This window comes from Phalacrocorax carbo, chromosome 2 (genome assembly GCF_963921805.1).
Source record: "Phalacrocorax carbo chromosome 2, bPhaCar2.1, whole genome shotgun sequence".
NCBI classification, from domain to species: domain Eukaryota; kingdom Metazoa; phylum Chordata; class Aves; order Suliformes; family Phalacrocoracidae; genus Phalacrocorax; species Phalacrocorax carbo.
Window position 1 is genome coordinate 57,551,369 of NC_087514.1, and position 18,319 is coordinate 57,569,687.

Genomic DNA, 18,319 nt, shown 5'->3' on the forward strand with positions numbered 1-18,319 from the left:
TTTGCAATCATACTTGGAGACCTGGACCCACAGAGAGCTCCCGATGTACTACGTGTCTGATGTAGGCGTAGGACAAACAGCCCTGTCACTATTTAGAAAGACAGAGCTAGGAAACAGAGGATTATGCCTGTTCCTATTTGCCAAGGGACACAGAAGCTGAGAGACAGATGAAGTAACAGGCTAGAGGACACAAACCAAGTTTGTGGCCAAAGTGAGAACCATGCTGGTCCTCCTGACTCCAGGCCAGTATCTTGACTCCAAGCCAAGCTCTCCTCACATTCTTCCCAAACCTGAGTTTATTTTAAAACAATTTCCTTGTTTTCTTTTTTTGTTTTCCTTTTTAAGATCCCAAACAAGCTTCTGCCTTCTGCAGAGAAGAGGAGGGGTGGAGGCTCTGGGATCAAGCTTGCCTCAGATTATGGGGCAAAGTACAGACCCAGTGGTCCCATTTGCTTTCTAGAAGAGTGTGGATGAGAAAAAAGCTTGAATGGGCATGGCAGCAAGTGCTGTGGGAGGAAGCTGCATTTAAGACTACGACTGTACATTTCAATTAAGATCAACACCTCTTCTAAAGTTTACGTTGTGCAATCTCAGAAGGATTTTCCTCCCCCGCACTGTCACTTACAATATTAGGCAATTCATCCACAGTCTCAAGAAAAGCTACTTCCTTTCTAATACCTATCAGACTGTATAGACTGTATCTGCATTTTGGCATATAAACCACCATCTGCACCAAATCAAAAATGCTGTACTTTCAGCTGCAGCTGGGAGTTAACTGTTCTTTCCTATTTTCTTCCACCTTTTACACCTTGTGACTGGCATTGTGCTTTTCAGCATTTGCAATCCGGGCCTGTCTCCAGCTGAATTCACCTGCTTTAAATTTTCTGAGCCCTAATAAAAAAGGCCTGCAGACACGTTTGCTCCAAGTGTGCAACCATTTAGGGGTGGTAATGAGTTGGACCGCAGCCTGGTATCTGGCAGACCTTCCTACTTCATGACTCACTGTTAATTAAAACCACACTCTTTGCTTATTCCTGGGATAGTGTTACTTACAAATAATTGAGTCTCTCTCGCTGCCTTCCCCCAGTTCTGTTCTGCAGAATACACTTTTCTGATGGAGATCTGTTTCCCTTAAAGTTGGATGCAGGGTAATGAAGAAAGATATCCATTTTTCAATTCATCCTTTTTGTCCTTAATTTGGATTCTGATACTTTTTCTTATTTTGAATTGCATCTCAATTTTGGGCAATCTGATCCATTGTACTCTACAGATGGTTTCTGGAGGCTACTGCCATGACAAAGTACAGCACAAAATTGAGTATCACAAACTGCTACTCAATGCCAGGCATTTTTCCAGCATGCCCATACAACAACTGAAATGTGATGGGTTCACACAGAGCTTTGAAAAGGTCACTTTTAGAAGTATTAAAACAATTATTTAATAGGTGTTCTTATACATAAATTTTGGAAGGATTAATGTTTCTTTTTTTAATTAAGTGTATTTCCATAGTATTTCACTCCCCCTCCAAAGCAAAGAGGTCTGAGAGTCGTGCCCTGTAAACGATTTCATGCAAAAGGTAAAGCTGCAAGACAAACTCTCTGCTTTTGCCTGGAAGTCACAGTGCTGATTTATTGATTTATAGAGCCACCTCCGGCTATGCATCTAGAAATCTGAAAAGTCACCTCTCTTATGGCTCTGTTGAGCCTGTTTTAATCAGCTGTTACATTCTTAACAAAATCTCGTACCACGGATCTCGGATGACCGGTGGCAGGGAATCTCAGCAAAAGCTCTTCAACTCTGTAATTGGCTATGGGGCTGGTCTAACAAACCCAGGACTATTTCCCTTTGAGGCACAGTACCAAGCTCAACACTTCTCCTGAAGCATTTGCTTGTAGGGCAGTTATTGCTGCAACTCCTTTTGCATTTTCTAATTCAATGGCATTACAGCATCAGTAGAGAGCCACACCAACACTCAGCCACAGGCATCGCTCGGCTCATGCAGAATTCAAAAAACGGGTTGCTTACTTAGTTTTCACATTTCCAGTGGACTCTACCAAGGAAGAAATGAAAATTATCATGTGAAACCCACAGTTTGGACTCATTTTAGATCATGCCAATATTCTCCCAAATTCAGACACTCAGCTGCATGCTCTGCATATGCATTAGGTTCCTTACAGTCATTCCTGCCAAATACATATTCCTAGCAGATTCTGCTGCTTCTGCAGCCTCCTCCTAACTAGCAGAAATTATTCCAGGATGTTATGTGCAGACACCTACAAAGAGAAAGCTGAAGTTGGAAAAATATATTTAATGGGTATTTAATTTTCCACTCTCCACTTCACCTCATCTTTAAAAAAAAAAAGGCAAGTTGTTCTGATGCAATTTCATCATTTCAGCTGAGAAGATCACAATTCCTTAAAGCATTGGGGTTCACCTCACATGACAGTAACTATTATCCCTTTTAAAAAAAATTTCCTGTGAGTTTTGGGTGTCACTAAATCTAAACACAGCTGCTGAGTTCACTAGATAATCTATAATACATACCATTTACAGAACATAAATAATATTTGCTGGGTTTTGATGTGAAGAAGTAAAATATATTTACACAGATTTTCATTTGTCCAGTATCAACATTCCTTTGCAGTCAAAGTTTTCTCCTTCTTCTCTCCCATGCTTGCTCGTTGTGGAGTATTCTGGCCCATTTAGTTGCATTGGTGGATTGCCTTGAGGTAGCCAGTCTAGGACCAGCCCAATTTAAAGCTACACTTGGCACTTAAAAGAAGTCTGTTAGAGACCACTTTGGTAAAATGCAACCCTTTTAAGAGAGACGTGCTGAACACAAAACATGTCAATTAGCCACACTTCTTAATACTTCAGGTGTCTCCCCTTATGAGTATAGCCCGAGATTCTAGCCTGATGCTAAATCCATTTTGCACAGCTCCAACAATAAATCAGATTTAAAGCTGATAAAACTGGCTTCCAGGAGACAGAGCAAAACCTTGCATACACTCATCAGACCGAGGCCTGTGTATCCTCCAATGTGTAGTTAAAGGCTACAATCTTCAGGCAATCCTCAGCTGCCAGGAGAACCCATAAGAATTACAAGCAACTGAATATAAAGCCCAGCCCTGATACTGATCACTCATGTGCTAGAAACTCGACCAGCTTCTGGCAATACCACAATCCAGACAACATGGCAACACGCAGAGAGGCTTTTTTCCTCTCTATAGTGACACCAAAATGGGCAGCTGATCCTCCTAAATACTTTATCCACTTCAAAGTGAAATTTCTATTTGAGATGAGGAAGTTGCAACTGTCTCCCCTAAAAACAGTTTTGAGAGTAAAAAAAAAATATTCCACCCATATGTAAAACAAGACAGAAAATGAGCCCCAAGACATGCTAGACAGTCTGATAAAAAACATGTTAAGATTAGTAGTAGGAATTTCTCTGCACCCTGGGCTAAATTCCCACTGCAGCTTGTTATATTATAAAATTGTTCCCCTCCTCCTGTGGATTTTTCTGCACTTAGTATCTCTGCCATTCTTCCCACCAGTAAAATACACAGCAAACCCATCAACACCTCCAGCTAAGCCATTCCCCAAAATTATCCTCAAGCTCACTCACTATGACCATAGTTCCAGATAACTCCTTCCATGAATGTAATACACAGCGTCTCTTCCCTTCTCCTAAGAGTAATTTCTGATAATCACTCAGTTGCTGCTCTTATTCTTGGATAACATGTTTGGAAACACAGATGCCATCTAAGTAACTGAGCAATGTATGTAGCAAAACAACCTTGTCGGACTTAACCAGCAACTCTGGTGAAGAAACAACTTGTCATCGACTGTCGTGGTCATTTCTTGATTCAAAACAATTTGAAAAATTCAGTAGCTGAATTTTCATATTCTGCTTTGTTTTCTCAAGATAGTAACAACTGTGGCTTTCCTACTTTAAAAACAATTGTTTAGTTTCCTGAAAATAAGTTGACTTCTCAACATACCCCGCGCTCATGAAACCATCTCAGAACACATCTCAAACAAGAATGCCAAAGCTCACTATTAGCTAAAAGCTGTACAGATAGAAATGTGTATTTGATACCATTTCCTCATTTTCAAATTGCATGTTGCACTGTGCTGCATCCTCGGTTACTGGCTTCTGAAACATGTTGCGGCAGATGAGCCATATTGTCAGACTAGCAATGAACATTCCAATATCTGGTACAAATAGTCTGATCACGTTGCCAGCATCTGCTCCTTTCACACTGTATGGGATGAAACAAACAAACAAACAAACAAAGAAACATTTGTTACTTCTAATGACATTTTCAACTGGAACAGAAAGTCAGCTCAAGGCAAAGGTAAAAAAAAAAAAACCCAAACCCCAGTAATAAGAAAGCTTCACAGTATGGGAAATAGGAATATGACCAAGGAACTTGGGAGGTTGGATGAGATGATCTCTAGAGGTCCCTTCCAACCCCTACCATTCTGTGATTCTGTGAACATTAGACAGACAGATATTTTTGCTGTCCAGAAGTACAGAAAAGTGATTATTCACTCAGAGTTCACGTGATATTGTAGTGATACTTAGAACTTTGATGAACCCAATTCTGAATCCATTTTATGGATGGCAACACAAGAATGACCTTCAAATTCAACAAGATAGATTTCAGCTGAGTTCCTAGAAGATCCATGTGTATAAATCACGACCTCTTCACTGGCACCCTTTGCAAAGACAACAGCATCCAGCTCCACCAAGGAGGTCAAGCAAAGACAAGATAGCATTCATGTCACCCCTAAGTGCGCCCTAATCATTCCTGGCACATGCAGGAATAACCAGAAAGTCTGTAATATTTTAATATGTTTTATTATGTTAACTGTTAATAAGTTTTATTCAACCAAACTTCTTAAATACCTGTTGGGGTATTTAAGTACTAATATTTTAGTACAATATTTAATTACTAATTAAAGTGTTAGGTCCTCGCCAAGAAAACGTTTCTTCCCCTCCGAAAGCTTTGTAAGGCTGGATTAACTTTATGTAGAAAAAAAAAACTGCACTGCTTCCTTGTGCAGGTTTAATTGTTTAGGCTGGGAAATATGACTTTATAGGTTTGGATGTGGTGTCTGAATTTAGTTCACTGTTAAAATGGAGAGCTTGGATCCAGATTTAGTGGCACAATGATCAGTTTATTAAGCTGCTGCATGGGTTTACTGAACTTTTTACTGTTAATGAGAGGATATAATCTTATTTAAAAGTGTACAGCATATACCTGCCAATCTTGAAGTTAACACATGTTAAATATGCAGCTCCAGTTTCAATTTAATATTTTTTATAGGGCTTTATGTCCATAATCAGTTCAGAGGACAGGTGAGGCATCTGTATAGTTCCTTGGGCATAGGTGAGTATTCTAGACTAGCTCCTCTCAGGATGAACCTGTAGAAACCCTTGACAGGTTGTTTTATAGATGCAAAAGAAGAGATCACCTCTGGCCTTTCTTTATCATAACACTAGCAGCTTCAAAGCCTGGAGAAAAGCTATTTGTGAAGGAGTTACCTGCAACTGCTGCAATTAACTGCAGATCTAGAGTATCTAAAAAGTCTCTAATGGGATTACAATGCAACCTCTGTCAGAGATCTTGCTGGCCTGCTCATAGGTCCGAAATCAAATCCTACATTTCCATCACTGCTGCTGACTCAGCTTTTCCACTGCCTCATATCTTGCAAAATAACAGATGCCCAAAGTGGGAATAAGGTAAGTGACCGGAAAGCTGGCTTTAAGGTTTGTTTCAACAAGTACAAATGAGTGTATCACAGGAAGTTGTGAGCAACGTGCAGGTCTGGGGGATACTGTCCTGTAGCACAATTATGAAATGGACGCAGAAGTACTACTGAACTGGTTCAAAACAGGAGAGGGAAAATTCAAGCTCTAGTTCTTCTCTTCCCGTGCTCAGAGTTAGACACAGAATAAACCAACAAGGTGCTGCCTAAGGAAAACAACTTAAGATTTGAAATTGTATCTTCTCGTAAAAGGAAAAGAAAGAAATTGCAATCATTCAACCAGAAAACTTCCTCTTCTGATGCTCCTTGCTGTTATACATTAACCCTGAATGGTCATGCACTATATGGCAGCTAAGTAGCTTGAAAATGTTTTGCTAATGTCTTCAAGTTGTACTGAAGCAGAGAAAAAAATTAAATAAATCACTGAAAGGCTTGTAAAAGAGTTAAATGGCAAAATCCTTGCTGGATTGCTTGCATGTTTCTTGTGCTGCTGCTTCAAGCAAAGCACACTGTAGAGTCAACTGGCATGTGACAGCATAGCCTATCTGTTTTACATTACAGAAAATACAGGCTTGACATGTGTTAGTTCATATTGCAGTACTGTAGCTCTTATTGTCACTGAAGATTAGCTAGTCAAGGCACTGAGTCTTCATTTCTCCTTTGGCAAAGAGCAGTAAAAAGTACATGTTTAACAGACCTAATTCCCGACAACAGTGCACCCAGGACTCACAGTAACAATAATGAATTAGTTTCACTCATCCTGATGGTTATGCCGAAACCTGCATATTGAAGTGGTTTTACTAAATAAATGGCAACAAAATCTAAATTCTTGATTCTGAAAGTATCACTCAGGCATTTTTTAGAAAGAGTTGAAAAAACCTGAATCCAGTATTACTTAGTGTAAGAACAGTAAAAATTTGCTAGTCCCATATTGAAAAATTGATCAGATTACTTCTAGGTAATACTTCTGTAAGTGAGCTTTTTCTGCACATAGGTATGGAGTCCCATCTAAGATTAATTCTGCATCACTTCTGAACTTAAAGCTCAAGTCCATGAGATTCAGCCACTCACACACAAACAAATTAAATTGTGGTAGCCTTCAAATACTAGTGCTTCTTAGTGGCACCAGGTTCTCCTTCCTCACATTGTACTCCCGTGGAGCCACGCTGGGTCCTCCTTCGCGTATCCCACTCCCCAGAACAAGGGGAGACCCCAGCGGGAGCACTGCCTCTGTTGCAGCTCACATTTCTTTCCACTAACCCAAACCAAGTGCTTCTGATCTTTCAAAATAAATCATTTAGCATGTTGTTGTGAAAGATGTAATGTACAGTTCAGGCTAGCAATAGAGAGCCTGAATAGTGATACTTAACCACAGAGCAGGGAAAAATTCTGCACATGAATAGTTTATTCACTCAAACTCGTCACAAACATATGCTGTCCCTGTCTTCCCATAAAAAGGAAAACAAATTCACCTTGGTCTGCTAATTAAAAAGGAAACAAAAGATCACTTGAAAATAGAGAAATGTATATTCTTCTGTAAAGCAGAATAATAAACTGCTTCATTTGACTCCAAGCAATTTGCTCCCCAGTTTTTCTCAGCAACAGCTAAAACAAAAATCAGTTATTCCCACATGTTATCTCTGGCAGTACAAAAAAGAATGGTAAATACTGCAATCATTCCACAAACATTTCTCGCTTTATTTGCGCATTCACACATGGTCATATTTTGCATTTGATAACAGTCTATGCATTGTGCTCTTTGCTCCAAAAGAGGCTCTCTAACGACAAAGTTAAAACAGAAGCACAGGAAACCTATTCAAGAGATCTCCTAGAAAACAGCTTTTTTTAATCCCTGCAAGAATCAGTGTACAATGAATTGGTTATAGCCCTTGATCTACAACTAGTACAGCATCATTTATTCATCCGAACTAAATAATTTACCTACAGGGCAACTTTAATAGTAATAGATATCTCTGACTGAAGCTTGTAACTCAGCCAGAAACGTGGTCTGAAATGTAATGACAGTAAATAGCAGCTTTAGAATTATTTTCCCCCTCTTTTGTTCTTTCTTACAGGATACAGAAAAAAAAAACCAGGACATCCCCTCCAAAAATAAAAGTTATGGGTTTGAAATGCGTTTCTACCTCCCCTTGACCAAGTAAATTACATTGCACACATTTTTTAAGGCAAGAGACTACTACAGTTATGGTTGCAAAAGCTCCTCTGTAACAAAAACAATTTTTTTGGGACAAAAGGGTTTTTATGACTTTTGCATCAATATGTGAAACTGTTTTATTACAGACCCCTACACAGTGTTTTCCTCATTAGCCCATCTGTGTTCCCCTGTTGTCTTCAGCTGTATACTTTAAACTACTTTAGAAAGAGATCATCTTCATCTTCTGTGCTTATACAGAATTCTTCTAGGACTGTGTGACCCTGGTCCATTTCTGAAGCTCATTGGTGCTAAAGAAATTACTAGGCAAAATTTCCCAGTTTATCTGCATTGAGAATAGAATTAGCTGTGGACATACAGGTTAAAACTACTCTCTTACTTCATATACACTCACTAGCAGTCAAACCAAAAACAAATGCGCTGAAGAAGCAAAGCCAGCATAATTTAAACATTACATTTTTGCTTCATGCTCTAGAAAACAGCATATGATTTTTCTGAAAATAGTTTAATTTTTTTTCCTTTCTAGAATAACCATTTCTCACAAATGAGAATTATTCATCTTCTACTGAATGCACAAAGTTTTGGTGATCAGTGAAGTGCTAATACTGCCTTACTTGGTCTGATTTAATTACTTTAAAATGGCAGACATATTACTTTCCTCCTTAATTCAGAAAAGCAGCACAGCTATTAGAGTTCAAATTGCAATGGCTTCAATAGAAAAAAGTAAAATATATAGTAACACATATAAAGCAACATGCATAATAATATATAAAATACTCCATATGTGGAATGAGAAACAATAGCCTTAAAACTCTAAATATTTAATGTTTTGTTACAAACAAAAAAAAAAAAGGAAAAAAGAACAACTGACCTTTCTTAAACAGAACTCAAATTAATTCAGCGTCAGCAATACACCACAATGGTAAGCTTATGTTCAACAATAAGTCAAACAATGCCTCCAGATTAAAGCCCTGTAAAAAGCTTGATTTTAGATTGAATACTGGGTAAACTAAGTATTTCAAACTTTATTTTTTATCATAGTTCTAAAAAATTCCCCAAAGCCTTATTCACTGCATACTGTACTATCTTTTCCTTTCTCCCCTCAGGGGTTTTCTATAGCACTTGTTTACTTTCCAGTTAATGGATTTAATAAACTGTCATTAGGCAACATTGCATTAACAGTTTACAGGTGATAAACTAAGGAAGAGATGCAGGAATACTAATACTTTCCATTAATCTTGTTTGGTCACTGTGAGATATCTGATATTTCCAAGTGGATCTAAAATTTCAGAGTAATTTATGCATCACTGTAGATGTTTACAACACAATTCCCATGGCTTCACCTGCAACTGTAATCACTTGGATTGGAGGCAAATCAGACCCAAGATTCATAAGAATGGTCCTCTGGAAACATGGACAGGCAGTATTACACAGGTGCTATGCAGTACTGTGCACAATTCATTCATTTATCACTAGTATCCTCTCTGTGATTCAAAAACGGTGGAAACTCTGACGGTACCAAAGGCTAGAAACCAGATTGCCTTGGAGACATGCTTGCTGATCCTTGCTGTTGGAAGTGGGTCTCGGCAATGGTTGCAGCTGGAAACAAGTTAAAGAGGCCCCTTGTCCTCTCTCAGTTTGAACTAAGGATGAAATGGCTGCCTCTGTACTTACTCTGCTGGGAAACTCTCACTTATCTGGGTCTGAGGACTGCGGATCCAGTCTGAGCCACAACCAGCACTTCAGTGAACATAGGACACTCACAGTCTATACTCATGCTGGCATGACTTGTTCCTGCTGGTTCAAAAGACAAGTTACATGTGATTTTGGTTCACATGGCAACCTTGATATGACCCTCAGGGCAAACATCCATCGTGAGTAAAGTATGCAAGTTGCTGAGCACTGGTAGGTCTGCCTTTAGTTGTTTCCTTACTTCATGCTCACCCACAAATTGAAAATAAATTATGTTACAAAAATAAAATACAGACTAAGTAATATTAATATCCACAGGGCTATGCATAGTCACCCTTAATCCTGCGCTGCCTTAATGTGACCGTCCTCTCAGTTTATGCAGAGCATGCCCTGTGTTTTACCCAAAATACCTGAAGTTGCACTTTGAGACAATTTTGGTCCCACAAAGTGAAAGAGTGGGAGGAAGAGGGAAGCAAAAATGCATAGAAAACTACTTATAAAAACATTTAGCATGCACTGACCTACCCAAAAGACAAGTTCAAAGGGCTCCTGAAGTATTTGCAAAATCTTAATCACTGCTTACAAACTATGCCTGCATGGATTCGAAAACCAAAAGTACACTTCACTTTCTCAAGAAAGATACCTTGCAATGAAGAACATTTTCTGTACTGCAAAAGTGCTTAACCACATCTTAACCAAACATTTGCTTTCCAAACACTGCTATGCAGAGAGAGAGTGCAGCTCTTTGAAACTAAATGCACATTGCCAAGTTTACGGTGCCTCATTGCTTGCATAAAACATTCAACATCAAGAAATTATGGATTTGTCCAATATGTAAAACGTTGGTTCATGCCAATTTTTCTTTTTTAAAGCACCCACTGTTTCTTGTTGTTTACTGATCTTCTAATAAAGAGCAAATTCCAGCTTGCCCATGGCAGCATGCAGAAGACACAAAACTTAGCTGGGATTTAGCAGCTATCACGCAAAGCACTCAGCTGTGCTACTGCCAGACTCGTGACAGTACAACATCCAGCTCGCTTTGCCCGTGTCCCGCAGCTCCAAGTGTGGAGCAGGACTGATGTTGCAGAGCCAAGGGGAAGTGAGCACATTCCCCTACACACCCATGGCGCTGCGCGTGCCAGCCCCTACAGCGCTGCGGAAATCACAAGCCCATCCACAGCACAAATTATTTCAGGTCAAAATGGGAATGTGATCCCAGATGGAGGCAGAGCCAAAGTGAGCAGAAGAGACCTGAGGACACCTCAGTTGTAAGTGCATTTTGGTCTGAAATCTTCAAAAGAGACTTTCTATCACGAGTATGTATGCTTCTCACTTACTTCTCACATACACTTTGTATAGGGATTTGGCTAAAGCACTAATTCATTATTCATTGATCGCTGCAAAACATTCACAGTTAAATCTGTCCATAATGCTCATAAATACTTGGTGACTGACAGCAAAGTGTTTACATAAAGGCATACAGATTTATTGCACAATATTCCTAACTAAAAAAAAAAGTGCTGAGAAGACTGAAGCAGGCTGACATTCAGTGATTATTTCAAAAACATATTTGCTCCCTCTCTCTGCAGCTCTCACTGGCTGAAGCATGAACAGATCATAACTTCAAACTACTTTTTATTTCATTCTATAGCCAGCATATAATATATTCACAGAAAGTTAAAGACACATCTACATTTTCCATTCAGGTGCAGATGAGGAGGGAACAATACTTCCCCCAATTAAGCAAGAAACATTGTAAATTACTGTCATTTTACAAAGCCAGATTACCCTCGATACGGAGGAAAGGCATGCAGCCACTAGGAAATGCTACGGTTTGAGCTGGAGTGCCCATTGCGCTTCAGCGAGCGCACAGGGGATCCCTCCAGTCCCCAGACCTATCCCTAATCCAAAACTATCCGAGTGACACATTTGCAGGGATGGGACTATTCACCAAGATCCTCAGTCCTCCACATGAAACAGCTCGCAGTCTGCCTGCTCTGGACATGGCAATCTTTTTCTTTGCAGCATCAAGCACGACAGGACAGAAGACGGTGTCTAACCTTCTCCGCCGTCACCTGCCTGAGAATCCCAGTGGTTTAGAAGCAAAAGCACATGGGCACTGCGGGAAGCAGGCTCTAGCCATCAGGGGCATGCGTGCAACACCTCCCCTCAGCCCCCCAGCTGACTTTGATTAAAACTGGCCAAAAGAAACATCCTGAATTAATCTTGGTCCACTTCGTTCAATTCTACAGTATCAGGTTGAAAAAGAAGAGCGGTAGGAATCAGCGGTAAATTAAATGTCCCAATGCCCTGAGATGTCACTTCTTATTTTTCTGTAAATGGAGCATACGATACAATTCCTGCGTGGCAAACAACCCACGTATGTGTGGGGAGAGGGCCAGTTCGCTGCACTGCTTGAGGCTATCTGCTCAATGGCTGGGATGCGTGGCCACCAAAGACATCTCTCAGGTGTGGGAGGCAACTTGCGGTAGTGTTTTGGCAGCGTGAGAGACTCTTACCTTGGCTGAGCATTGAAAAGGACAGGATTGCTCAGATCCAAATGGGGCAAAGGAGCTGAAGTTGAGTGCTCCCGCTTTTACCTCCAAGCTGGGTGCCCTTTGTCAGCACACTGCAGCAGGCTGGTCAGACCCTGTACTTGGTACATTAGTACTCCACCAGCCACAGGCTTCCTCGTGTTTCATGTGCCAATTGCTATTTGGAGATCTCACATGATTTATTCATAAACAAAAACCAGCAAAACCAAAATAAAACACAAAGCCAAACCGTTAAGCATGCATCCTAGAGAGTTTTTGGATACTAATTGCAATGCTGATTGCTCTCCAGATTAAAACAAAGACTGGCTCACATTCTGCTGCTGGTGGGTTTACCACTGCATTGCTCCTAGCTACCAGTGTACTGCAGGAGGCTGGGCCCTGCCAACAAAAACACTGACAAGAGTCTCAAACGTCAAGTGCTCAAACAACGCAGGCCATAAAATACCTTGTATCAGATGCTGGTTTCCTTTGAGTCCCTAGGTTAAATGGCATGAGAAAAGTTAGCCGAAATTAATTTAGCTGAAAAGAAAATAAGCACAAGGGGTGGCAGGAAATGAGCAACCTAAAAACCTAACGCAAACAGTTGGATAAATAAGATTCTTACTGAATGGCGACAACTTCTGAGAGCACCTTATGCCATTGCTGAGGCAGCCCAGACCATCAGATCAACATGACGCAATGACATGCTTTAGAGGCCACAAATTCTACATGGAAATTATACAATTGTCTGCACACTGAGAAAATTTGCAGTTCTCAAGGAGAACTTATCTGAGGTATAAAATCTAACACTAAGTAACTATGAAGCCTCAGTTAGAGATTGCTCTGCCATCACTTCCTTCCTTCAATTTCATGATGCTCCTTTACTTGTCATAACATCTCTTAGTCTGTAGATACCAAAGTGACATGTGGTTGCTCTTCTTTTTGCAAAGTACCTAGAATACTGTAGCATGCTGTTAGAAATTAGAAAGTAATAATCAGTTTTCAGCTTTTGGTTTCAATGTGGTAGGAATGGATTATTTTCTCATTAAGTTATTAAAACTATCCCTGTTCAACTTTAAGCTTCATTCCCCTTTAGTCTCATTGGGTTGCTGACTGCACGTGTGCTGCAGTTGTTAGCAGAAAGTAAATTTACCTATTTGATTTACATCCCTGTGCCTCATGATCTCTTCCTTGTCTCCCTGGTTTTATCTAAGGTCCACCTGTGAGCATTATTAAGTCTTTTTTGTTTTTTAACCACTGGTTTTGCATAAAAAAGACTAAAACCTGCCACCTTGGGATTTGGGAATCCTCCTGTCATATACAGCCAGTATAACACGCTCGTAGAGGGGGCTGGCAGAGACGTATCAGGATGAAAACAGGCATACTGTGCTCTGCTAACACTTGCTAGATTGAATGACCCCCTTCCACAGCTCCCTCTCCTGAAAACCTAAGTCTCCGAATAGAATAGAATAGAATAGAATAGAATAGAATAGAATAGAATAGAATAGAATAGAATAGAATAGAATAGAATAGAATAGAATAACAGAATAATTCGGTTTGAAGGGACCTACAACAATCATCCAGTCCAACTCCCTGACCGCTTCAGGGCTGACCAAAAGCTAAAGCAAATTATGAAGGGCATTGTCCAAATGACTCTTAAACACGGACAGGCTTGGGACTGTTCCAGTGTTTGACCAACCTGTTGGTAAAGAAATGCTTCCTAATGTCCAGTCTAAACCTCCCCGGTGCAGCTTTGAATCGTTCCCTCATGTCCTACCACTGTGTACCAGGGAGAAAAGACCAGCACATCCCTCTCCACATCCCCTCCTCAGGAAGCTGTACAGAGCAATGAGGTCGCCCCTCAGCCTCCTTTTCTCCAACCTAGACAAACCCAGAGCCCTCAGCTGCTTCTCACAGCACATGCCTTCCAGCCCTGTCACCAGCTGTGTTGCCCTCCTCTGGACGCATTCAAGGACCTTCACATCCTTCTTAAATTGTGAGGCCCAGAACCGCACACAGTACTCAAGGGGAGGCCACACCAACACTGATTACAGCAGGAAATACTAGATGCACCACACTCTCTTACTATTTTCTAGAAGCACTGATTTTAATTATTGTCATCTTCCAGCCACAGACTACAATTCTGTCTACCTTAAAAATAATCTAGTTTTGACCTACTGGGTTTCAGACTTCTCTCTGAGCATACTAACAAGAGGAATCACCCTCTTTCTGCTCGCTAATTAAAACTGTCCTCTCATGGTCATATTATTAATATGCCATATTAAACTGAACGGGCAATCAGTGTTTTGCAAACATGCACAAAATTGAAGCGTGTGCCATGAAAAGCTGCTAAGTTAGAGCCTGTACCGGTCCTAATGAGAAAGGAGTGGGAATGGCATTGAAAGCCTCCCTGACTCCTTCTGTCAGAATTACACCAGTCACCTCAGCAAAACATCAGCATTGCCAGAGTAAGTCCCAGAGCGGAGACAGGCCTGAAAGATCAGCTGGAGCTGAGGGTCTGGTCTATAAATGTGATTTTGCAAAGGGATGTGGCAACATATGTGTCATTTCCCACTCAGGAACTGCTCTCCAGAGGTCTTCTCCAAGCACCTTCACCTAGAATATAGACTTGAAGAAAGCTGATACACCAGGTAAAAAAATCATAATGATGCTGCCCGAGATTAACAAAGCTGTACCTCAGCTCACACGGATTCCTAACACACTGTTTCCCAAAAAAAACAAGGCATACCAGAAATAATGAAAAGAGATTGACTAGGAGGATGTTTCAGAGACTTCATTAAAAATTAATAGAGAGCTTTGTCTTTCGAAGTTTTATTGTCTCTTGGACAGTAAAGAGTAGGAGGATAAAGTTCTTTGCTCACTCATTTTGCCATGGAAAGAGAGAGCCAGATGATCAGCTGATACCAATTATAAATTATTGGTCAAGATTACAGAAGGAAATGAAATATGGGGGCAGACTGATCTGATTTCTAACAGCACTGAACTGGAGCAGATGTGAGCATCAAGTCCTGTATCTCTTCTTTCCTCCCACATGTATTTTTCTCCTCTGAATGGTAGCCCATGAAGGGGAATCTTGGCTTCTCAGTAAATTCCCATAATTCATCCAGATTTCACAATAACGGTATATATTCCTTTGCCTTCTGACAGTGTGCAGAGGCCACATGAGTCCCCAGCGAACCGGGGGTGTTAACCTCCGCTCCATTTTTCTCATCATATGCATATGGAAAAGAATATTTACTGGCTGCTTGGAAGAGTCAGTATAGAACATTTACTCATGTCAGAAAAATGGGGAAAACCCTATACTACAGAGCTCTCTTCCAGGATTAGATTAATTTTTCAACACAAATGTTACTTTCTGAAATAGCCTCACTGATTTCCTCTTTTTTTCTGCTTAATTTTTCACCAATTTACACTATTCTTTCACATTAGCTCACCATTTGCCCAGAGCATTTAACAGTAATCTTGCTTTTTAATACAGACAAAATCTACTAAGATTTTCTGTTCATTCAGCTACTTTCTTTTCTGCATATAGAAAAGGCCTTCATGTACCTGATTTTATTTCTCTTAGTTTCCTGGTCATTCTGAGCATTTCCAGAGCTCTCAAAAAGAGGAATATTTGTCCACACTTCAAATGTATTTTAGGACTTGTGCACAGTGAGGTTGTTGCAACTAGCATATCATGATGAACATGCTTTAGATACAGAGCTAATCAGTTTTTTACTTTAAAACATCAGGTTTTTACTTTAAAAAACTTTATTAGCTGGAGGAAAATTATTAAATTAATGGGAAAGAATACTATTATAAAGTCCACAAACGTATTCTTTCACCTTTGAATTACTTCAGGCGTTATTTTTATATCACTGTACGACTTACCCTTGGTTTTTTGCAATCATGCGCTTTATTCTCTTCACTGATGAGTTTTTAATTTAAAAGCTACAGCTGGTTTGACTGTTCATTCACAACTGTATCTGCTACAGCAATGAATCTTTCAGTTGTGCGTTCACTTGCCAATGTCATCACATCGCAGGGGGATGAAGTCTGATGGCAAACACACACATACACTTAAGCTACAGGAAGACAGCAAATAACTAAGAAGTAATCAAAGTAGTTTTTTACATGCTTAAGCAGAAGAAAGAAATTTTATGACACTGCAGTGACAGTGGGAGGGGCGGGGAGGGAAGAAGAGATGACAGACACAGAAGATAGATATGCTGCCATTTGCAGCAATATGGAACTAATATAAAGAACTGTACTACTGTTTCCACCACTCCGGCAGTTTGGTTGTCTGCAGTTTACAGAATCAGATATCTAACAGTCATTCGATTAATTCTCATAGTGCAGAAATCAAGCTAGCGTACTGCGGACAAGGTAGCTTAAAACCATTCCCTTTTTAAGACTGAGATGTAGTTACACCAGAGTGCTGTAAAGGAGTCTTTCACAGCTTAAACATTACCCTGAGAGTTGCCGAAGCTCTCCTGCAGATCCTATGTTTTCCTAAAGTTTCACCTTCTGCAGTCATGTGACTGAGAGTCACCAAGTCTCCCTTACGAAGAAAACACATCCGTTTTCAGCCCTCACAGCTATGAAGAAAAGCTGAAATGTGAAGCAACTTCACTCTTAAAGGTTAGAAACCAGGAGAAAAAGTACCATTAATTTTAAATCATTCCACTTTGATGCTATTCATAATTATTTTTGGCATCCAATTTTTATTTATTTATTACTCTGACAATAGCAGAAAAGCCATGAAAATACTTCAGAGAGTGTATCTTTATATCTGCAAAAGAAGTAATCAATGTAGCAAGGAAAAGGAAAAATATATTTTGTTTCTTGCTAAAGAATATTAAATACTGAAACATACATATCTTTGGTATCTTCATCTGAGTGTATCTAGTACCAGACGCCTCTTTATAGGCAAGACAAATAAAGGCATATTGGAAGATATTCACATTTTTCGAACAGGCCGCAAATAAGTGGCCACGTTTTCAGAAATCATAGATACTGACACCCTGCCTGGAAATCAAAATTTTCACTGGCCCCAGAATTATGGATTTTTATTTCCATGCTAAAAACGCAACACTTCCCACCTCTAAACTGACTTCTGTATGTGAGGTCTGTCCTCAGTTTAACAAGCAAAATTACAAAGTTGCTGTAATTAGAGACAGTCCCAAGGTGCAAAATTTGAATTTCTCTTTTGATCCAAATTGCTTCAGTAGACCTACTTTTAAGACTGGAAGCATAGGACAAGCCCATATTAATTCCTATTTTGTCCTGGGCTGCTAAATTATCCCATTTCCCAAAAGCTATCCACAGGGTTGGAAGCACTGAAAGTAACCTTATAAAAGTGTTTGCCTTGGCTTCTAAATACACCTTTGCTCTACTGTTAGAGACACACTATGATGTATGTAAGCAACCCTCATCTATGCTGATAAATAAGTTTCAGGTTTGCTTGAAAGACTTCTCCAACTGGGGTATACTTCAAAGTTGACTTTTCTTAAAGAACAAAAGATAAAACAGGTACAAAAGCTACAATGCGAAGCCATGTAAAAGGTCAGTTCCCCAGGGCATAATTTAAGAAAAAGCAACAACTCCAAAGGTTCTATAATGCTTAACTACAGCTGAAGAGAAATTTTACATGGATTTCTCCCAGTAGTGTTTTCTATTTAAAATTTTATGCAAGCATGCTTAATGTAGTAAAAAGTTGTTATTACATTAGGACCAGGCACATTAGGACGCATAGGACTAAGGAAGACTACTTCAGCAAATGTGGATCTTTTCTATGACAAAAAAAAAACCAAAAAAACACACACAAGGAAAATGGTTAGTGGATTTTTTTTTGGCTTTTGAAATACTGCAGTAGAAACAGATTTGGGCAATGCTTTTATTTGGAAAATAAGAAGCGCAGTGTTGATTCAGCTAAGTTCCCAGCACTTGCAACAGGAAGATTACAGATAAAATGTTCAAGAGTCATAAGGATTCTTGAGTTACAAACCCAACTCACAAAGTGACTCAGGCACATAAAAGATGCTATTTTGATGCTTTTGAACAATTCAGAATATTAAATTGTTTTATTTTTAATGTTCCCAGAATCCAAGAGTCTCCTTTTCTTAGAGACGAGACTCTTCAC

General features: G+C 39.8%; 1 protein-coding gene across 8 annotated transcripts in view; it reads right to left on the minus strand.

Annotated features, from left to right (window-relative positions):
* PIEZO2 (piezo type mechanosensitive ion channel component 2) overlaps positions 1-18,319 on the minus strand; it is a 311,692-nt gene that overhangs the window by 135,970 nt on the left and 157,403 nt on the right. For all 8 annotated transcript variants that reach the window (XM_064443024.1, XM_064443019.1, XM_064443020.1 and 5 more), the window contains exon 5: positions 4,100-4,262. In XM_064443024.1, coding sequence (XP_064299094.1) covers positions 4,100-4,262 — 163 coding nt within the window. The remainder of the gene's footprint in view (positions 1-4,099; positions 4,263-18,319) is intronic.